Source organism: Cheilinus undulatus, linkage group 23 (genome assembly GCF_018320785.1).
Source record: "Cheilinus undulatus linkage group 23, ASM1832078v1, whole genome shotgun sequence".
Classification (NCBI taxonomy): domain Eukaryota; kingdom Metazoa; phylum Chordata; class Actinopteri; order Labriformes; family Labridae; genus Cheilinus; species Cheilinus undulatus.
Window position 1 is genome coordinate 18686879 of NC_054887.1, and position 20593 is coordinate 18707471.

Here is a 20593-nt window from a genome sequence, read left to right on the forward strand (position 1 = left end):
CACTTTTTCAAGCATTTAGTAAATAATGGTGACACGTGCACAGCTGTCCATGTGCTTATCTTGTGTGGGGCTTGTGCAGGTATACGTTGACTGTGTGCTTTGTGTATGGGCTGAAGGCTGCTGTGGATATGTGTACATTTTGTACCCTGGACCAGAGCCCATGCAGGACTGTGGAACAGTGAATTTCAGGAATGTGGGTTTTACAAGGACTCTGGCTTTCTAGGAAGAGTTTTCTATAGAAATACAATCCATAAAAAACAGAAATCTCTCTGTATGGATGTCAGTTTGACTAGTTTGGCTATTTATTACCCATTTTGTACAGACCTTCAGTCTCATTAGCAACCTTGACTGTTCTTGTTGATCAAACACAAGGCTATCATTTTCTTTAAAACCAAAATGTCCAAAAGATCACTGGACTAATTGTCATGACACTTTGCATTAATGGTGTTCAGAGGATCAACATATATGGCTCAAATCCTCCTCTACTTTGGAAAAACTCTAAGCTTTTCAGTTAACCACAAAATATGATGAAATATTCTGAAATACGTGGCAAGAATAGTTGGAAATCTTGTTCTGACCAATGTCTAGAGATCAAAAGAGACAGCGATTCTTAGCTTTTTTCCTTCCAATAAAATAAAACCAGAATACCTCTGCGACGGGCATTGACACACTGAACTAGTGACAGAAATGATAAGAGCAATCCACCCTGGTACTTTGCCCAAACAATGGCGGCCCCACTCCTTTTAGGTTCAAATTATGTTAGTGAATGTGAAAAAAAATCTGTTAACAGGAGAGCAGACTACAGCCCCTGCTGTCACAGAGTGATTGCTGGCTTTAAGTCAGTAGGAACACAACATCAGTCCAACATTTGACCCCTTTAATTCTCTCTAGCTTCAGCCCAAAGGTGTAAAGCTCCTCTTTTGCACTCTTTTGTCCTTAAGTGTGAAAGACTTAAAATGAAGTTTGTTCTTAAGATGATTTGAGGTACAAAACATAACACAATAGTGTTTAATTGTGCTGCTACCAGGGTTTTCTAATCTACCACTAATCAAGTTTATTGCATCCAGGCAGGCCATGGAGTCAAGCCCTGCCATATAATCAAGATTTCACAAAAATCCTCATCAGCTGACAGCCAGCTGACTTGCTTCTAGGCACACTAATCGCACAAATGCTGATAAATCTAGTCTTGCATTCTTTGCTGCTCTCACTTTTTGCAAACCTCCTCCACCCCAGCTCCTCCTTTATTCTGCATCTGACTTAATCAATGTCATTCTGTTGTAATTAATGACTGCCCTGCTCTGGGTTTTTGCTGCTTCTCTTCCTGCCTCAGGCTTTCCTTGTGGGCACAGGAAGGGCAGGAACGTGTGCTGTTCCTGCCTGATGCTTTCCACATAGGCTCATGGAAAGACAGGGGGATCCCAGAACAGCCAGAATTCTCTTCAAACTTTACACAAATGTCCACTCCAATTCAAGGACCAACTTCAAAGATATTGGAGGTCAAAGGTCATTGGACTTTGCAAACATTTCTACTATGCCGAACTCAGTCTAAATTTCAAGGTCAGGGGGCCCCTTATTTATTTCTTGAACATGACATCTCAAGAGAGCTTTGAGGGAATATCAAACTTTAAACTAACATCTACTCTGACTCAATGGAAATAATGACCTTTTGGAGGTCTGAGGCCAAGGTCATTGGGCTCAAATATGCTTTAAGAAATTTTCTTCAAACAAATGTTCACTTTGACTTTAGAATTAAATGATTAGATATTGGTGGGTAGGGCCAAAGCACAAGGTAACTGGGCTTCCTGTTCATCTCTTGCTTGTGAATGCTATATTTTTAGAATGTTTTGAGGATTTTTTTTTTTAACTTTGCATCAAGTTTAATTTTGACTTGAGAATAAAACAGTTAGGTTTTATTAAGTCAAGGTTACTGGGCCTCACGTTCATCCCTTGCCAACAACATTTCATACAAGCCTTTTTTGGCCACTTTTTATTCACTGTCAGGCAGTTGTATGTCTTACTGTAGCATTTAACCACCAGGGTGTAGTCCTATTTTAGTTCATATTTTCTGTAAAATGTCTCAACACGTTTGCATGATAAATCTCCCTTTCTAAATAGTGGATCTCATTCTGACTATCTGACCTACTTTCTCAAGAAATAAATGCACAGCTTTACATTTTTGGCAGCAGCTAACTGTCAGTTTCCCGTTCTTTATACCTCTTTTATTGTATAAGGAGTAAACAAGATTGTTCTTGGCACTTACATTTTTCATCTCTCAGAAACATGCAATGAAAACAAATTTGATGGTAGTTTTATGGACTGTTGCTTAGAATCAGTCCTCAGGGAAAATCCTCCAAATCTGCTGGAGACTATATGACTGGACAGCATCCAGCCGGCCCAGAATAATAAGACATCCCATGTTCTAGCTGTCTGCTGCTGGAAAGTTGTAATTGATGAGCTGACAAAACGAGAAAGAAACAGTTTCTCAGTCTTCAAAAGCAGAAACGGATCCAGGTAGTTAAAGAACTGTAAATCACAGCTTCTGAGGGTAAAATGTGCTTAACCCTCGACCTCTTGCAAAATTTTCTCAACACTAAAGCCGTAAATTATAATCCAATGTTGCCCTTTTCCTCTTTGGAAACAGAAGGTTAAATTCTAATGTATGCACACATTTTAATAAATCAGGATAAGTGCAGATTAAGCGTCTAAATCAGTACATTTAAGGAGACATTACACTAAGTGAACACACATGGCTCGTAAACTGTACATAGGCATTCTCTGTGTTTTCATTGTGGTGTGTGTGCACAAGTGTGTGTACATGTGTGTGTTTTGGCCGCCTGCCCAAGGCCGATGTTGATAAAGTGTGACCACATGAGTCCCTGGTGGAGAAAAAGATGGAGACGGGCCAGTGAATATATACGTACGCTTTCTCTCACTCTCCCCATGTCTCTGTATATCTGAGACAGCCTTTTTCTTTATTACTTCCTCACCTCCCTCTCTCTTTTTCTCCCCCCCGACTCTCCTCTTTCTCTCTTACACTCAGGAAAACACACAAAAAGTCGTGCTGCATGTGTTCATAGTGTACCGAGTCTTCAATTTCTAGGAATTGCTTCATACATTCTTGGAGGTTAACCCCAGTGTGGATCAAACTGTACTGTAGCAAGATTTCTAGCACAAATATATATCACACGTATGCTACTTTGATGGGCTTCACATCATCATGAGAGGTACAGAAAGATGTTTTATCAGAGGTAAACATTTGGATAAACTGCGAGGTGCACTTCATCTTTAAATACCACCAAAAACATGCCTTTCCTTTTACGCAGCCCCTTTTGGTTTGGGTTTGCAGTGCTCAGAGAGTCCAAAGCCTACATCCAAAAATTACAACATCAACATCTTGTTCATGAAATCACGCCACAGTTATGATAAGGCATCAACCTCATATGAGCTCTGAAACGGGGTACTCTTTGTTGCCAAAGTGCACTTGCTAAATCGCTGACACAAGAGGAAGAGAGGGACATCCTGGCTGAGCTGAACTGTAATTTTGTGGCACTGTTGGTTATCGCTGTTGGTTAGCTAGTTACAAGTTTGCAAAAGATGCAATGTTAGAGCATAAGAAGGACACAAAAACACATGACCTCAACCAAACGTTTTTGTAGACATGCACCACAGTGTTGGGCTTTTTCCATTAGTAGACTGCTTCTACTTATGCATGTACAAGAAATAGAAAAAACATGAATGTCGATTGCTAAGGATGAGTTTGTACAAGTTGCTAATGCTCTGCTGAAGAGTCCTGAACTTCCGCTGGCATTAATAAAATTGTGTGGCAGAGCCTACTTGGAATGTGTTTCCATGCAGCCGCACGCAAGCCTCACATCACCAAATTTTATGCTGTTGGGTGGAGTGGGGTTTTGGACAATGCAATGCTTCCACCTCTGTGGCAACAGTTTGGGGAAGTACTTTTTCTATTCCAACATGACCGTGCAGCAGTGCACAAAGCAAGGGCTATAAAAACATGGTTTGAGTTACAATTACAAGAACTTGACTGGTCTACACACAGCCATGACCTCAACCCCATTGAGCACATTTGGAATGAACTGGACTGGAGATTGCTAACCAGGCATTCTCATCCAACATCAGTGCCTGACCTCATAAACGCTCTACGGAATGAAAGGGCACAAATTCCCCAAAAAACACTCCAAAATCTTGTAAAAGCCTTTCAAGAAGAGTGGAGGCTGTTACAGCCGCAAAAGAGTGCTAACTCCATATTAAAGTTCATGTATGTAAGTACGATGTCTATAGTCCCTGTTGGTGTGATGGTTAGGTTACTGAATACTTTTGTCCATATAGCGTACAACTTCCAAAAACAAGATTTAAAAAGAAAGGTAAATATGTTACACATGGCTATACTTGAGGCCAAGGCAAAAAAGCCTGAGAAAAAAGTTGTCATCGTGATCGAAATTTTGCTGAATTTAGGAGGAAATGTTTCCAAGAATTTTTGATAAAAGTTGTATAGCAAGTTGCATTAGGGAGGAAAAAAAGTGCATCAGTTTATCACATAATTCTCTACTTTCAAACATTGGGGCAGTCCTTTAAAAAATGGCCATGGTGGGTGATTGCTAGAACGGGAAATCTTTTAAAATGTTCTTGGACCGGGTCCACAAATTCTGATGTTGGACAGCTGTGGTAGGAGGGACTTTAAGATGCAGTTGGTGGTTATGTAAGTCACTAATTGGAAGCATACTAATACCTTTCCTGTGTTTAAACAGGTCACACTTTTGTATAACTGCAGCAAAATACTCTAAAGCATAATTACAGGACAGTTGAAAAATATGACTGAAATCTATAACACTTAACCACACATTTTTAGCATTAACAACATACTTTGTCAGTACTTACCTTGTTATCTATTATGCATTATCCTAACCCTAACTTTTACCATACACCTTTACTAATGCAAACCTTGTGAAGTCACCTATTCATTCGCAACCATTGTTTCGAAGCCACAGATTTGGACATTGACTTGTGCCGTCTTTGTTTGTGGGAGGAACTGTTTTCGTTTCATGGACAAAAGTTCACATACAGTGCTTAACAAATATATTAGACCACCTGTCATAAAAACAAGAAAACATAAATATTTTAGAAATCTTTCAAAACCTTGGTTAAAACTAAAAATGTTATTGTTATTTATTTGACAAATAACAAACTGAACAACTAAATAGTCCTTTTTCACACATAATAACCAAAAAATTTCCGATTTGGTATGGCCTCCTTTGGCTTTGATAACAGCTTGCATTCTTGCTGCCATTGTTTTTATGTACTTTTCCACAGTCTCTTTTGTTATTGAGTTCCAAATAGTTTCTAGCTTTTCCCAAAGACTTGCTTTCGATGAAACTTTTGTGCCATCAATCTTTGAATCTACTAAATCCCAAATTTGTTCAATAGGATTCAAATCTGGACTTTGACTTGGCCAGTCCATCAGTTCTAGTACTCCAGGATCCTTTTTCTTGGTCAAATAGTCTCTGTACAGCTTTGAAGTATGCTTGGGGTCATTATCTTGTAGGTATATGAACCCACGACCAATCAGATTCAGTCTAGAAGGGATTCCATGATGCACTAAGATGTTGTGGTAGACGTTCTTGTTCATGATACCATCCATTTTCACTCATTTGCCCACGCTGTATCCACAAATGGAACCCCATACCATAATGGAATCTCCATCGTGTTTCACTGTGGGTGCAATGCTTCTGGCATCAAAACATTGTCCAGCTTTTCTGCGGACATAAACACAATCATGCTGACCCAAGAGTTCAAACTTGGAATCGTCCATCCAGTGTACCTTCTTCCAGTCATCAACAGTCCAGTGTTTGTGCTCCCTGGCAAATCTAAGGCGTTTCTGGATGTTTGCAGGCCTCAATAATGGCTTCTTAGCAGCTATTCTTCCCTTTAAGCCTTGTTTCGTCAGTCGTCTGCTTATGGTCATTCTGGAGACTTTCTCAGACTCTGATCTAGAAGCATTCATCTCTGCCTGAAGATCAGCAGTGGTCTTCCTTCTGTCTCTAGTACTTCAGATCTTGAGGTGTCTGACATCTGCTTCAGTTAACTTTCCTTTACTGCCTCTTCCTTGGCGCATTTTGTAAGCACCAGTCTCGGCAATTGACTCCAAAGCATACTTGACCACACTGTGAGAACACTTTATGTCTTTCCCTATTTGTCTCAGAGACCATCCAGCATCATGAAGTGCTTTAATGCGGACTATACTTTCAGTGAGCACTCCATGTTTTACCATTTTGAACAGGAGTGAAGAATTTCAAACTGAATTCACCTTTTTATACCCAAATTTGAGCCAGCTCACTGGACTTCTCTGAGAAGTCAGAAATTAATCAAGCATAACATTCAACCACTAAAACTCAGTTTTCTGTTCAGGAATGCAAGTAAATAACTATAATCTGACATATTAATCAAGAATTATTCATGTGCTTTAATATTTTTTCAGTTTTTTGTAAATCAGTAAATTTGAAAATTCATGGATAACATTAATAATTATATTTTAGCATTAAAAATATCATTTGGGTTAAAGAGCTTCTACACATTGGTGTATTAACCATTGCAGAAAAAATGATTTTGGTAATTACCAATGCTGTTGATTTAGGGCAGCTGCGGCATAAACCTTACTTTGGGTGGTGGTCTAATAAATTTGTGAAGTACTGAATGTAAGGAGAAAATGTTAGCAGTGGTAAGCAACAGAGCTGGACAGGACTGAGAAGTGGGTCTCAACCTGACTTTGAAATGTTAAGTGGGGCCACAGAATTATAGCTGTCAGGATGGGGAAGTGAAATGGGCAACAAACTAGAACACAACATGCATGAGATACAGCTACAGAACGGCTGCTTGCATAAGCTGGTCTCGCTTCCTTATGCAGCAGTTTTTGACATAACATTCAGCATTTCCACCTCAGGGATACACATGTGTTGTCATGATCTGTCCTTTAATTAATTGTGTCCTGACACTATAAGACTGTACGTTTTTTTGGCTTGCACAACCAGGACATGTGTTAAGATTTGGGTTAATTTGGTTACATATTTTGAAAACACAATGACAAAATCTGTGAAAACATCAGTACTGGGCCTAACAGGTTACCATACATATAAATAGAAGCTGCACACAAAGAGCCTCTGCAGTGTTCATAAATCAAAGTACCATGTGCAGTGTGGACATTGTTTATTTTGGAGCAGCAGAGCACATTGCTGCAGTCTGAGGTCATGCAGCACAATGTGTACTTAACATGCATGGAATTGACTTCATATATGTGATCTATGTCTTCCTTAAATACATGTAGTTCTGTGCAGTGCAAAGAAAAACAGACTGCACAGAGTCAAAGCAATTGGCCAAGGGAAAACCACCCATTTGTGGGCCAAATAGTTCAATCTAAAGCTCAGAATCAAGTAAAACAACTTGTGCACGTGCAGTCGGCACACTGCAGCAGAACAATAATTAGATCTAGAAAAGGTTGGACCTGACAGGTGCTATGAGTCATAGATTAAGGCTTTATATAATGATGGTTGAGGATGCACACCCACGCTGCCTGCCTTTAAAAGTAATACTTTCTTTGCTTCCTATTCACTTGTTAGGGAATAGGAATAACTCCTATTTCTTGCACAACAAATTGCAACTCTTTATCCACCACAAACAACTATTTCCAACACTGTCATTCAGCTGCTTCTATGTAATCAACCACAAGCAAAAACATGATGAAACTGTCTGTATTCAGGCTGCCAAAATAAGAGCACCACCTATCTATCCCTTGTGGAGGACAGTGAAGAGGCTCCTGAGACTCAATCTGGCATGATGAACTACTTCATTAGAATTCTGCATGTCATGTTCAATTACAAAGCTTTGACAAAAGTTAGATTTATGTGGCATACTGTCAGAGGAAATCAGTGTCTACTTGATTTGGACATAAAGGACCTCATTTACCACATTTCTGGTTTGGATTTGATGCTGGAAAAGAAAAATCGCACAATGAGCACATTTCATTATATCAGAGAGAACGTTCTGACAGATTCTTTGGTACTTTTCTTGATGTTTGCTGCCCTCTTCTGGTAACTTTTATCATGACTGGCAGAGAAAATTTGTAGCCCCACTAAATAACATTTAATTTATATACATGATTTCTGTTTTGAACTTTTCTTGTGTTGTCATAACTTGTTTTACTCTGCTTTTCATTGGTATTTTGTTCTACTTCTGTCCTCTCTGTTTTATCTCCTCTATCCAACATAACTTTGTAAAAAGAAGTGGGGATTTGATTTACTTGTAGCTGAAGTGACAACTCCAGCATCAACTCCCACTGGAATAAAATACACAAAGTCAGGGAAGGGGCTCATTTACATTCAAGTTTTTTTTATCCAATTAAAACAGCTGCGTATTGAATTTTCATACAATCCTAACCAAAAATAAACAATATTAATACCTGCTTGGATTCTATGGTAAAATAAATATTTTCTGAACATCTGAAACTGCATATTTTTTCTTTTTTGCAGTCTGCACATAAAGAACAATAAATGACTTGCTGGTACACTTCCACATAAAAAGCAAAATATTTTTCTAAAATGTAATCTATATGACCTACCGAAAATCCAATATTTCTTCTGAATTATCATTGATGACTAGAATACCTGTGATTCTGCTCTGTCTGTAAATTCTATTTTTTCATATTAAGGTCATTATATGGGTGTCAGTGTTTGTGCAGGGCTGTGGGGCTGTCATCAGTCTGAGGGTCGGAATGTAAAGGACAACTTTTAGAGCCAGGCAGACATTATCATTGCTTTCTTTTCTGTATTTACTAGAAATATGAATGTCTCTCTTCTAGGGAGGTTCAAACTCTAATCTGAACATGAACCTGTACGCCACCAAGAAGACAGCTGCTGAAGGCATGCTGGACATTGCTCTGTTCCTGGCTAACATCACACACATGAAGACGGTAATCGAGCAGGGTGCTGGTTACAGGTACAGTTATTGTGAGAGAGGAAAAGATGAAACCTGAATGATAACTTCAAACAATGTCTGAAAAGTTCTCTCTCTTTTCTTCAGGTACTATGCTGCCGTCCTGACACTCATCTCCTTCTCTCTGGCTCTCCAGATAGTAGCTGGAGTCTTGATCGTCATCATCGGTGAGCCAATCACCTCAAACATTAGTTGATATCAGAAACCCACCCTCCATGTTTGTAACCAATCATATTAACACACTAATACACTGATTTATTGTGAAAGTGCACAGTGCAGGTTGAGGTCCATCCAAAAAACATGATTTGTCTTGTAAAGTTCAGCTTTAGTGTGGTGTGTTACTGTCTTGTGTGTGTGTGTGTACCCGTGTGTCTTTGTTGCAGCTCGGCGAGATCTAAACGACGAGGCCAACCACAAGCGCCTGGACAGCCTGAACAACTACGCAACCATCCTCATCTTTCTCATTTTCGTCACCAACATCTTCATCTCCGTAATGGGGATGGAGCGCACCGGCCTCTTCGCCAGGATGCATTTCTGACTCTGTGACGTAGGGACTTCCTCTAAAACGTGGATATTTGCAGAAAAAAGGGCACACAAATTAAAAACAAACATGAGTCTAACTTATTTTTCTACTCAAAGTACTAATCAACTGCAGTAATTCTTTGATTTGATTCAGTATGAGTGGACCGAGCCCAAGGACCAACTCCATGTGTCTTTGTGTGTCTGTGTATCTCTGCATGCTTGTGCTCTTGATGTCTGGGTTTGTGTAATGTCTGTGTATGTATGAGTAGCTCGTTTTGAGATGACCCTCCTCCCCTCTTATCAGCGTTTGTTAAACTTCCTGAACAATCTGACCACGGGGCTCATCTTCCTCACCTTTATCGTCAACATAATCAAAGCCGCCTTTGGCACTCAACGTAGCTGCTTACTGCGGTGGCTGCTGCAGCGATTTATCCTATAAAACTGATTTAGCACAGACATCTGCACACTTAGGTACATTTAAAAACAATTAGAATTGTTTTCACAGTTACTGTCATGAAAATTTTATGTAGAAACTTTAAAAACTGCTTGCCTCTTTGTAAACTGTTGTTCTTAAAAACTTCCACCAGAGGGAGACAAATCCCAGCTGTTCAAAGTGTACACATATGCAGCTTCTATCTTTATTTTGCATTCAGCTACTGCTGAACAGTTGACTGCGATGGCTGAATTAGATTTTGATTGTTTCTTTCATACCACAGAGCTCCTTGTGGAGGTTTTCTTTACACTTACACAACTATTAGCCCTTTGGTTACATTAGCATCTCTTGTTACTTTATTCAGAGCATATATGAAGAGATTACTAGCATGCATACATCCAGGCAAAATACATCAAGTGCAGGGATAGGAAAATAAATAACTTTGGAAAAAAAGGAAAATAAGTTTCTATACTGTTCAGCTCCCAGTATTAAGCAATGAAGCAAAATAAAGCAATGTTTCAATTTACAAAATCATCCTAATAAAACAGATTTTTGAGTATAAATGTAGTTGGTATTTCAACTTTTTGAAAACATGAGGTTGAGCATTTTTTCAACTAAAAACTAGTTGGTAATTTAACAGTTATGACTTCTTGTGGACACACTACTCCATGCTGTTGTAGCTCTTTTTTGCGAGATCAATGTGTTTCAAATCGCTCCATTTATTTGTTTATTTTGCCTTAATTCAACAGGGAGACAAAATTGATTTAATCTAGCCAAAAAATAAGCAATAAACTAAAAATTCCACAGTGATAACAGTATTACATAAGTATTATCAGGGTTCTTACTGTATTCAAAGTTTAACTACAATAGATGGTTGATCCTTGTTGCTTGGGTGTGGTAATAACTCTTTGTTTCAATAACAGGCATTTATCCCTCATGGGGAATTTGTTTAAATTACATGCCCAATTCCAAAAAAGCTAGGACACTGTGTAAAATGTAAAGTTTTAACAGAATGCAATGATTTTCAAATCTTACAAACCCATATTTTTTTTACAATTGAAGATAAACAACATATCAGATACTGAAACTGAGACCTCTTACCATTTCATAAAACATGTTAGCTTATTAATGTGACGGCAGCAACTAAATTAGTTGTCAAATGCTCCTCCAGCTGTTTTTCATTACTATTTGCTTTTCAGGATTTTTGCAGCCCCATCTCTACTTTTTGAGATGTGTTGCTGCCATCATATTAAAAAGGAGCTGATATTGTTCATAAAATTGTAAAATGTCCCAGTTTCAACATCTGATATGTTTTTATGTTCTACTCTGAATAAAATACAGGTTTATGAGATTTGTAAATCATTGCATTCTGTTTTTATTTTGATTTTGCACAGCACCCCAACTTTTCGGAAGTGGGTTTTGCATATCAAACAGTAATTTTGTCATAATGATTTAGGTCAGGATGTCACAGAGTCAACACAGAAGCTAGAGGGGTCGTGACTGAAACTATGTTTCTTAGAGAAAATTCTGTTTGCGTGAGTGCATGGCTCATCTGTAATTGAGTGTATGTGTGTGGATGAGTCCGAAATGTTTGAAATTGTGTGTCTGTGTGTCTGTCTGCATGTGTTTGTGTGCCTGTACGTGTGCTTGTTAAAGCCCGCAGGGATCTGAACGTGGTGTCCAATCAGAAACGACTCGACTACCTGAACAACCTGGCCACAGGCATCATCTTCGTCACCACTGTGATCAACTTCTTCATCAGCTTCTTCGGATCCAAGAGGACCGGCTTCTTCCGCTGGCTGCTGGCTCGACTCCACTTCTGACCCACACAAAACCACACGGACACTCAGCTATCAAAAACATGTACACGATGGAAGATGCTGCAAACACTCACACATTTGCACAGTATATCATCAATACACTCGCTGACAAATATTGATTCAAGGTTGTAATTAAGTAAAAAGTGAGTGCCCACAAGTGCACAAACTTTTACATGTCAAAAATGCCATGTTTTTCATGATTTACGCTTTTCAGTTTCACAATGTAATCCAACTAAAACTCACTTTAACCGACTGAATATCCATCCAATTGTGCTTCATTTCATTTGCTTTAATAATGTGCCCAGACACAAGTTATTTTTGTTTCATTGTGTATCTTTCAAACTGTTTTCTCTTATGTTTTGCATGTTTTCTATCATTTAATTTAAAAAAAATGTTAGGAATTGTTTTGAAGATATTTTGTTGAAATAGCAGTTAAGATACAGGGTAAAAGTGATATAATCTTTTAATATGTGCATAAAAGTAGAATAAATGTATTAATTTAAGATGAATCAATGGTGTGCTTATTGTGTTTATTTTTGCTACTTGATTTAATGTAATTTAAAACAGTGGACATGAGTGTACAAGTGTAGCTTAGCATGGTCTGCATCCAGGCCAAACTAGCTGTTTCTCTCTTGGCTGTCAGTGCCAAGTGTAGTTTGAACCCTCTCTTTCTCTATTGTGTCTCAGGCCGTCGGAATCTGAATAACCCCACCCTGCAGCAACGCCTGGATTACCTGAACAATGTAACCACCATCATAGTCCTCGTCACCACAGGGCTCAACTTCTTCATCAGTATCTTCGGCATGCAGCGCACCGGACACTTCCCGTGGCTTATGATACGGGTTCACTGACATAATTACATAAAAGTACACAATACCTGCACTTCCTAGCACACTAACAGTATCACGAGGACTTTATGCCTTCATTTTTTACATTAAAAGGGGATAAACCAACTTAAACGTCTCCTGTAGCCATAAATTTGTGAGAAGAACTGCAGACGTCTTAAATGACAGTACTAACCCTCTGACGTGTATAAGCTAAAATGCACTCTTGTAAATGTTATGACGCACGACTTGTGCTCCTGGAAAACCAAGAACCGCTTCCATGTATTGCTCTTGTAAACAACAGCAACATCGAAAAACTGCTGCTAATAACATTTTGGTACTGCGCCTGCGCCAGACAAGACCAACAAACACTGCAAAATTCAAAGCTTACATAATTGGCTAGTAACGAAACCCCTCACAACACACACCAACCAAATGCTCTATCAAACCTGTAAAAAAACAAATTAATTAAGTAATAAAGTAAATAATGAAGCAGCCCCACGACACCAGTTAAAACCCACTAGCAACTAGCTTACTGCCACAATAGTCAACTGTTAGCACCAATAGCATCTCATATGAACAGCTACATTAAACATGATATGACTTAGAAAACAGGGATAGTGTTCTATGTAGAATTTGACAAATAATACTCACATATAACCGAAGCATTAAGCAACATTCAGCACTTGAATGTGGACGTTCACCTGCAAAGAGGGCAGAGTGACACCGTTAGTACTGCTGCTTCATTAGCCAACGTCAGTTAACCAATTTAACAGTTAATCCGCCTGTGACTCCGCCTCAAAAAATAGTGCGTCACCTTGACTGTTTTCACGACGTTTATTGGCTTTAAACAAATCGATGTAAAACAAAATTAGAATTTGCGTTTGATGGAACTATTTATGTAACTATTTTTTACAAAATGAAATCTGGCAACTGCAGTTTCCTATGAATAACAATACAATGTTGAACGGTGACTGTCCTCATTTTCTTCATATTTGCATGTTTGCTTTCTTCCTCATTTGTGACTAATGGCAATATCTGGTGTCTGAGAAATCCCAAGACAGCTAAAACATCCTTCAGGAAACATCAGCCTCATTTATTAAAACATCTGCTGTGTTCAGCCAATAAATAAAAAGAAGAAACACTGAGGATATGGGCTGTTTGGCGTTTTTAAATTTACACTGAGAAAGTTCCTGGCCTACTTTTCATTCTGGATTTGTTTAGCTGTAGGCCAATGGAACTTTATTGGTTAACTTTACAGCAGAGATAGAACCAAATAGGGATTTTTTTCATGTATTTTTAAGTATTATTTGAGATATGTATTGTGTATCTGTACATGTTTTAGAACTGAGGCATGAAATAAATGATTGTTTGAGTGTTTTGTAAAGAACGTCACCGAACTTTGAAGGCAAGTAACTTTATACCTTCCCTGCCCTTATGTTTCAAAAAGCACTGCAAAAGTACACTTTTGGATGCCCTTTCTGGAACCTATGACATGCTCAAGTAACTTCTAGGAAACCTCTCAGTGGACATCATGTGGTAAAGTTGCCGTCTGGGTCTCATTTCAGTGGACAAAATTTGGTTGAGTGTCCTTCAGGATACCTACAGGTACTGAAAATTACTGCATGGACTCAGGAAAACATATAAATCATTGTTTGTCAACACAGATTGCTGTGCTATCCACAATGCAGGTTAAAGCTTTATAATGCAAAGAAGAAGCCATAAACACTGCCATTTCTCTGAGCCAGATCTCATTCAAAATGGATTGAGGCAAAATGGAAAACTGTTCTGTGGTCAAAATTTAAAGTTGAGATCATAGACATGTGTACTATGAACTAAAAAGGAGAGGGACCATACAGTTTGTTATCAGTGCACAGTTCAAAAGCCTGCAACTCCGATCTTATGGCATTGCATTAGTGCCTGTGGCATGGGCAGCTTGAAACATCTGGAGAAGCACTATCATGCTATATAGAGGTTTGAGAGCAACATATGCTCCCCTCCAGACAAAGTCTCTTTTCGGGAACATACTACATCTATCACAACGGCATGGCTTCTCAATAGAAGAGTCCAGGTGCGGAACTGGCCTGCCTGCAGTCCAGACCTTTCACTGAGAGAAAACATTTGCCGCAACATAAAAAAAAAAAAAAAAACTCTTGCAAAGAAGGCCCAGAATCCTAAGAAGGCAGTTAGAGTCCTACATCAGACAAGAATGGGACAAAGCTCCAGGAACTGGTCTCCTCACTTCACAGACATTAAAAGAGTGAGGTTAAAAGAAGAGGGGATACTACACAATGGTAAACATGGCACTGTGCCTAATTTTTTGAAATGTGTTGCTGCCATAAAATTAGAAATGAGTCAATATTTTTCATGTAATGGTGGATAAGACTAAGTTTCAACATGTGATATGTTGTTTATGTTCTATTGTGAATAAAAATATGGAGTCATGAGTTTTATAAATTTAAAGTCTTTTCTTAATCTACATACATAGCACTCCAGTTTCTACATTGAACTCTAAGTTTTTATACCATTCTTGACCCTGTGCATTATATTAGTGTGAGTGATTTTGCAGCATCAATCTATGCTGTTTAAGCAAAGTTGGAGTCTTACAAAATATGTTAACTGTAGTGCTGTATCTAACAATAATTCAAAGATCAAACATTCAGCTGTTTTATATAAAAGAGGAAAAAAATGGCAGAAGGAAGTGCTCCATCCTGTTAGTCAGACTTAGTAACATTTTCCACAAAGAGGAGGGGACAGTGAGGCGAGATCATGTGTCTTTCTCAAGAAATCAAACTACAGCCCTAAAGAGAAGCTTTTATTTTTCTTCTGTCTGAAGAGAATACTCAGCAGGTAAAGTACTTTTATTCATCTTTTTACCACATCAAGACATTAAAGGACATTTCCTGATTTCTTTCTCTGAGAGAAAAGAAATCTAACAGGGTGTGTTCAGATGAAAAATGTTGGACTAAAAATAGATTTCTGGCACAGTCTGTGAAACAAACACGTAGCACAAAATACTTACTGCAATCTGGCATTAATCACACATGTTATGAACGCCTTTTATTTGGTAACTCTGCTGTTTTGAGTCGATTGTTTTCATAAAAGTAACCTAAAAATGTTTAACCAACCTTATCTGAAGACTATCTTGGGGCAAAAGCTACCAATAAGTATTGAATTCTAGATAAAGTGTCTGGAACTTTAGTACATCTTGGTCAGAAAATATGTTTACAAGTGGAACATCTCTGCAAAGCCAAGTGTTTTCTTTATAAATGCAGTCAAACATGTCCCTCACAGTGGATTTTCAACCACTATTTTTGGGCTAAGATTGAACTAATTCAGCCAAAACAGATGGACAAAACTAAGGTGAATATTCAGCATTTATTATTGGGCTAAACGTGGAAATAACAGAGCAAACAGCTTACAGTCCAGTTTTCAAAGACTATTTTTGGTCTAATTCTGGACCAAATAAGATGACTAAATACAGCCCAGATATCAACTATTTTTGGGCCTAATGTGGACCGTATCAGATGAACACAACAAAGCCCAGTTTTCAACAATTATGTTGGGGCTAAATTTGGACCTGTAGAAAAAACAAAACACAGCCCAGTTTTCAAAAGTCAGTATGTCTTAAATTGAATGCCTCTGTTGGTGTGATGTATTACAGTACACTTAATTGTGGTAAAGGCAATATACTCACAGCAGGTTGGTGTTGTCTCAAATTACACATTAGCGTTTTGCGCTAATGAGAACTGACAACACTTTGAATGTCGGTTTTCTTCTTTTATACAGCAACCTATAGCCGTTAGGGTGGTTATAATCAAAATTTTACAGCTATTTTCACTCACTATTAAATTCATATAATTTGTATTTTATGTTAACATTACTCGCTTAAGAAAAATGAACTTATTTTTCCTTAAATATTTTTATCTTGACTGAAATTTTCTGCTGTTACCAATTACCCAGCTAGCTAGCGAATGCTACAAATGTTTGCTAGTGTGCTAGCTTGCTAACGTTAGCTTGCACGATAGCTTGAGCGTGCGAGTAGTACACTGGATTTGAATATACTTCTCAGTGTGAACCCTCAAAGCGCATTTACGCACTCAAAATGTTTAGTATTTAGGACAGAAGTATGCAATTTGGAACACAGTGTATTTCTGGGCTAATTTGGACCATACCAGATGAACTAAATAGTTAGCCTAATCTTTGATAGCTATTTCAAAGTTGAATTGCTCAAATCAAATAGACTGCACCACCCGTATTTTCCAACCACTATTTTTGGCCTGAATTGAGTCTGGAGACTTAATAGAGACTGGAGACTGAGATATCTGCAGACCGGATATCTCTGGTGCCACGTCATGAAAAAAACTACATTGCAAAAATCACAGAAACATTTAGTGAACAAAGCAGGAAAAAACAGTCAGAGGTCTAATCCGGGATTAATTTTAGACCCCTTTTTAGAAGTAGTTATGCAAACAGTGGCTTCTTTTAGCTATGTTAACTTAAGCTAAAACTAAGATAGCTATGCTAACTATGTAGTTAATATTACTATGTAAGCAAATATAGCTACATTCGCTTTAGCGCTACCAACATGAGTTTGAGCAAACATAGCTCAAGCAAATGTAGCTACATGTGCTACACAGGTAACTTAGCTATGTAGCTAACATTGCTGTGTCAGTGTTGGAAAACGTAACATGCACTAATGAAGTTAACTTTTTTGTTTTCATAAAAAAAAAATACAATAGTAGGGGTAATCATACATAGATATTTTGATACATAGAACAAACACTTAAACAACTTCTTGTTTTAAACATTAAATTCTTCCCTCTTTTCCAGACATGGCCACAGCCAGCAGCCTCGCATTTGAGGAACAACTCTGTTGCTCTATCTGTCTCCACGAGTTCACAGATCCTGTCTCTACTCCATGTGGACACAACTACTGCATGGCTTGCATCACAGGATACTGGTCCACCAGTGACGTGACGCAGTGTCCCCTCTGTAAGAAAGAGTTCTGCAGCCCACCACAGCTTCAGGTCAACACAGAGTTCAGAGACATGGTTGAGCGTTTTCACAGCATGAGGCTGAGGGGTGAAGATGGCACCATTGCACAACCAGGGGAGGTTCCCTGTGATGTCTGCCGTGGACCGAAATTGAAGGCCCAGAAGACATGCCTGTTGTGTTTGTCCTCTTACTGTCAGAACCATCTTGAGGTGCATCAGGGAGTCACAGCACGTAAGAAGCACCAGCTCATCGACCCAGTGTGGAACCTGGAGGATAGGGTGTGTAAGAAACATGACAAGGTATTCGAGCTCTTCTGCCAGGATGACCAGACGTGTGTTTGTGTCATGTGCTTGAGAGATGACCATGTGACGCACAAAGCTGTCCCTCTGGAGCGTGAGATCACAGAGAGAAAGGCCCGCTTGGATGATGTAGCTTCAGAGATAAAGGCGATGGAAACTGCTAAATGCAGGAGCATTGAGGAAATTAAAAACTCACTGGCACAAATCAAGGAACAGTCAGAGAAAGAGATGGAAGAAATCGCTCAAGTTTTCACCGATCTGATTCTCTCCCTTCAAAGGTGCCAGGCTGAGCTGGTTGAGTTGATCAAAGGGAAGCAGGAAGCAGCAGAGAAGCAGGCTGAAGACCTTCTGAAAAAGCTGGAGCAGGATGTTGCTGACCTGAGGAGAAGTAGAACCAAAATGGAGGTGCTTTTAACAAAGGACGACCTTCAACTACTGCAGAGCAGTCCACCTCTAGATCTCCCTGGACATCAAGGGGACCAATTCGACCCTCTGATGGACTTAAACCCTCCATTAGCGCCTGAGGTTTCAGATATAAGTGGACAGAGTTATATGGGAATGGTGAGAACGGCTGTGGCTCAGATGGAGAAGATGTTTAGAAATGATATGGAGACGCTGATTCATGAGGTCAGGCTTTCTGATGGCACTGAAGTGACTGAACCAAGTGGTGCAGCTGGACAGATAATATTGGCTGGGTATATAAATGAACTTTGGGATCCGCCTCTGGATAAGATGATGATGATCCAACAGTGCGATGCAGTGGATGTGACTCTGGATGCCGACACAGCCCATTCACGTCTTGTGGTGTCAGAGAATGGGAAACAGCTGAGAGTTCATACTGGTCGACTGTTTTTTCCTGCTTTATTTGGGCACAGGTTTACACATCATAAATTTATTCTCGGAAAAGATGGATTCTCTTTAGGAAGGTTCTACTTTGAGGTGCAGGTCAGTGGCTGTAACAGCTGGCTCTTGGGAGTGGTCAAAGAGTCCTTTAATAGAGAGAGTCGGTCTTTTCCCCTCCGCATGGATGGGGGATGGATATTTCATGGATCAAACACCAAGTCTCACTTTGCCAAATACTGTGGTGATATCTCTGCTGGTTCTTTCTACCTGAGGGTAAAGCCCCAGAGAGTTGGCGTGTTTGTGGATTATGAAAAAGGAGAGGTTTCCTTCTATGACATGGACACGCGGGCTCAGATCTACTCCTACACAGGTTGTAACTTCACAGAGACAACACCACCACTGAAAGCCTTTCTCTATTCCATGGCTGGTGCTCCAGTAAACAAGCCTCTAAAGCTTTATCCTATTTTGGGTATCTTTGGAGAGAATCCTGATGACGTACTTGAAATCAATCCTTTTGACCCATTACACTGAAGGTTAGGGAGGATCTGAAACCTATTTGATCTTCAAGATACAGAGTCAAAAATAATAGTTTGTGTTTTAAACAGCACCTGGTGTTAACCAAATGCCTAGGTTATTTAAACTACTGCCAGCACTATAGGTCTGTGGAAATATCCAATTTCCAGACAGTAAAAGCACAGTGGCTGGTCAAAAAGAAGGGCAGTGTTGGCCCTTGACCTTGACCTTTTATCTAATAATGCAGTGAGTCAGTCTGTTAATCAGAGTGGACTGTAATGTTTGAAGAGAATATGTCAAAGCATTCTTGAGATAGTACACTCAAAAGCAAGGGATGAACATAGCCCAATGACTTGACTTTTTACGCTGGACATTCACAACACAATTTGAAACCCAATTTGAGGCCAGATTTGCCTCCCCCAATGATCCTGGGGGCGTATACCAAGTTGAGGTTCGTCCATCCATTTTCTATACCACTTATCCCGTTGGGGGTTGCGAGGGGGCTAGAGCCTATCCCAGCTGTCATTGGGCGAGAAGCAAGGTACACCCTGGACTGGTTGGCAGTCAGTCACAGGGCTGGAGGCTTATCCCCCAAATTATGATATTTACAGTTCTAGGTCATAGTGCCTCAGATGGAAAACCCACAACCAATGAAAGTGAGCAGAACGGGAAGCATCACCAACTGGATCTTACATACTTTCACCGCTCACAAACTTAAACACAACTAATTTTTGCTGCAGCTGTAAAATATGCCAGGACAGACTGTTGTGGAGGGACATGCCGAGGATATCAACAGACATCCATGTTTGTTTTTCTTCTGAAGTCTTCTGAAGCCAAGAACCCAATGGTCACCCTTACTCAGCTCCAGAGATCCCGTGTGGAGATGGGACAAAGGTTCAGATGGACAACCAACACCACAGCCCTCCACCATGGCACATAGTCCCAGGTTGTGGCACACTGGGCCCTGTATCAAATGGCTGTATATGTTCCAGTATGTATGCAGGATGTAATGGAAATTTAGTCAAGTAGAATTCTTTGCAACACAGTGCTGTTTTCTATGTCTCTACATCAGTGTTATAATCACATCATGTCTGGCTTTTCTCGGTTAATCCTGCTTATGTAGTTTTATTCAAATCTCAGCAGTTCTTTGTGAATATGTGCCTTTTTCAGCTGTTCTTTGGCAGACTGCTATTATACTGTTTTGCAAACTTTACAAAGGCTTCATTAAAAAAAAAACCTCAGAAAGATGACTCATTAATGTGGACATATCTATTTCAGATCTCTATAACATCTCTCCCAGTTGTTGTCTGTCCTCTTTCCAGAAACAAATTCCAGGTTTTG

The 20593-nt window shown here is 39.3% G+C and overlaps 2 protein-coding genes and 1 long non-coding RNA gene across 4 annotated transcripts in view; 2 read left to right on the top strand and 1 right to left on the bottom strand.

Annotated features, from left to right (window-relative positions):
• The window catches only part of LOC121505273 (ninjurin-2-like), a 47655-nt gene extending 38117 nt beyond the window's left edge, over positions 1-9538 (top strand). The window contains exons 2-4 of the mRNA XM_041780431.1: positions 8867-9003; positions 9088-9167; positions 9384-9538. Coding sequence (XP_041636365.1) covers positions 8867-9003; positions 9088-9167; positions 9384-9538 — 372 coding nt within the window. The remainder of the gene's footprint in view (positions 1-8866; positions 9004-9087; positions 9168-9383) is intronic.
• Positions 1-13752, bottom strand: part of LOC121505274 — a 48323-nt gene extending 34571 nt beyond the window's left edge. For both annotated transcript variants that reach the window (XR_005991549.1, XR_005991550.1), the window contains exons 1-3: positions 13254-13752; positions 11659-11774; positions 9365-9560 (exon numbers count right to left, since the gene is read on the bottom strand). This is a non-coding gene — a long non-coding RNA (uncharacterized LOC121505274). The remainder of the gene's footprint in view (positions 1-9364; positions 9561-11658; positions 11775-13253) is intronic.
• A 1597-nt stretch (positions 13753-15349) lies between these two features.
• On the top strand, positions 15350-20580 carry LOC121505195 (E3 ubiquitin-protein ligase TRIM39-like). The gene is made up of 2 exons (XM_041780294.1): positions 15350-15449; positions 17433-20580. The coding sequence occupies exon 2, from the start codon at positions 17435-17437 to the stop codon at positions 19268-19270; it is 1836 nt and encodes a 611-aa protein (XP_041636228.1). The 5' UTR covers positions 15350-15449; positions 17433-17434; the 3' UTR covers positions 19271-20580.
• Positions 20581-20593: the final 13 nt, after the last annotated feature.

Bases quoted from the DNA above. Each gene is read 5' to 3' on its own strand.
- LOC121505195 (XM_041780294.1), top strand. From the start codon at position 17,435: ATGGCCACAGCCAGCAGCCTCGCATTTGAGGAACAACTCTGTTGCTCT.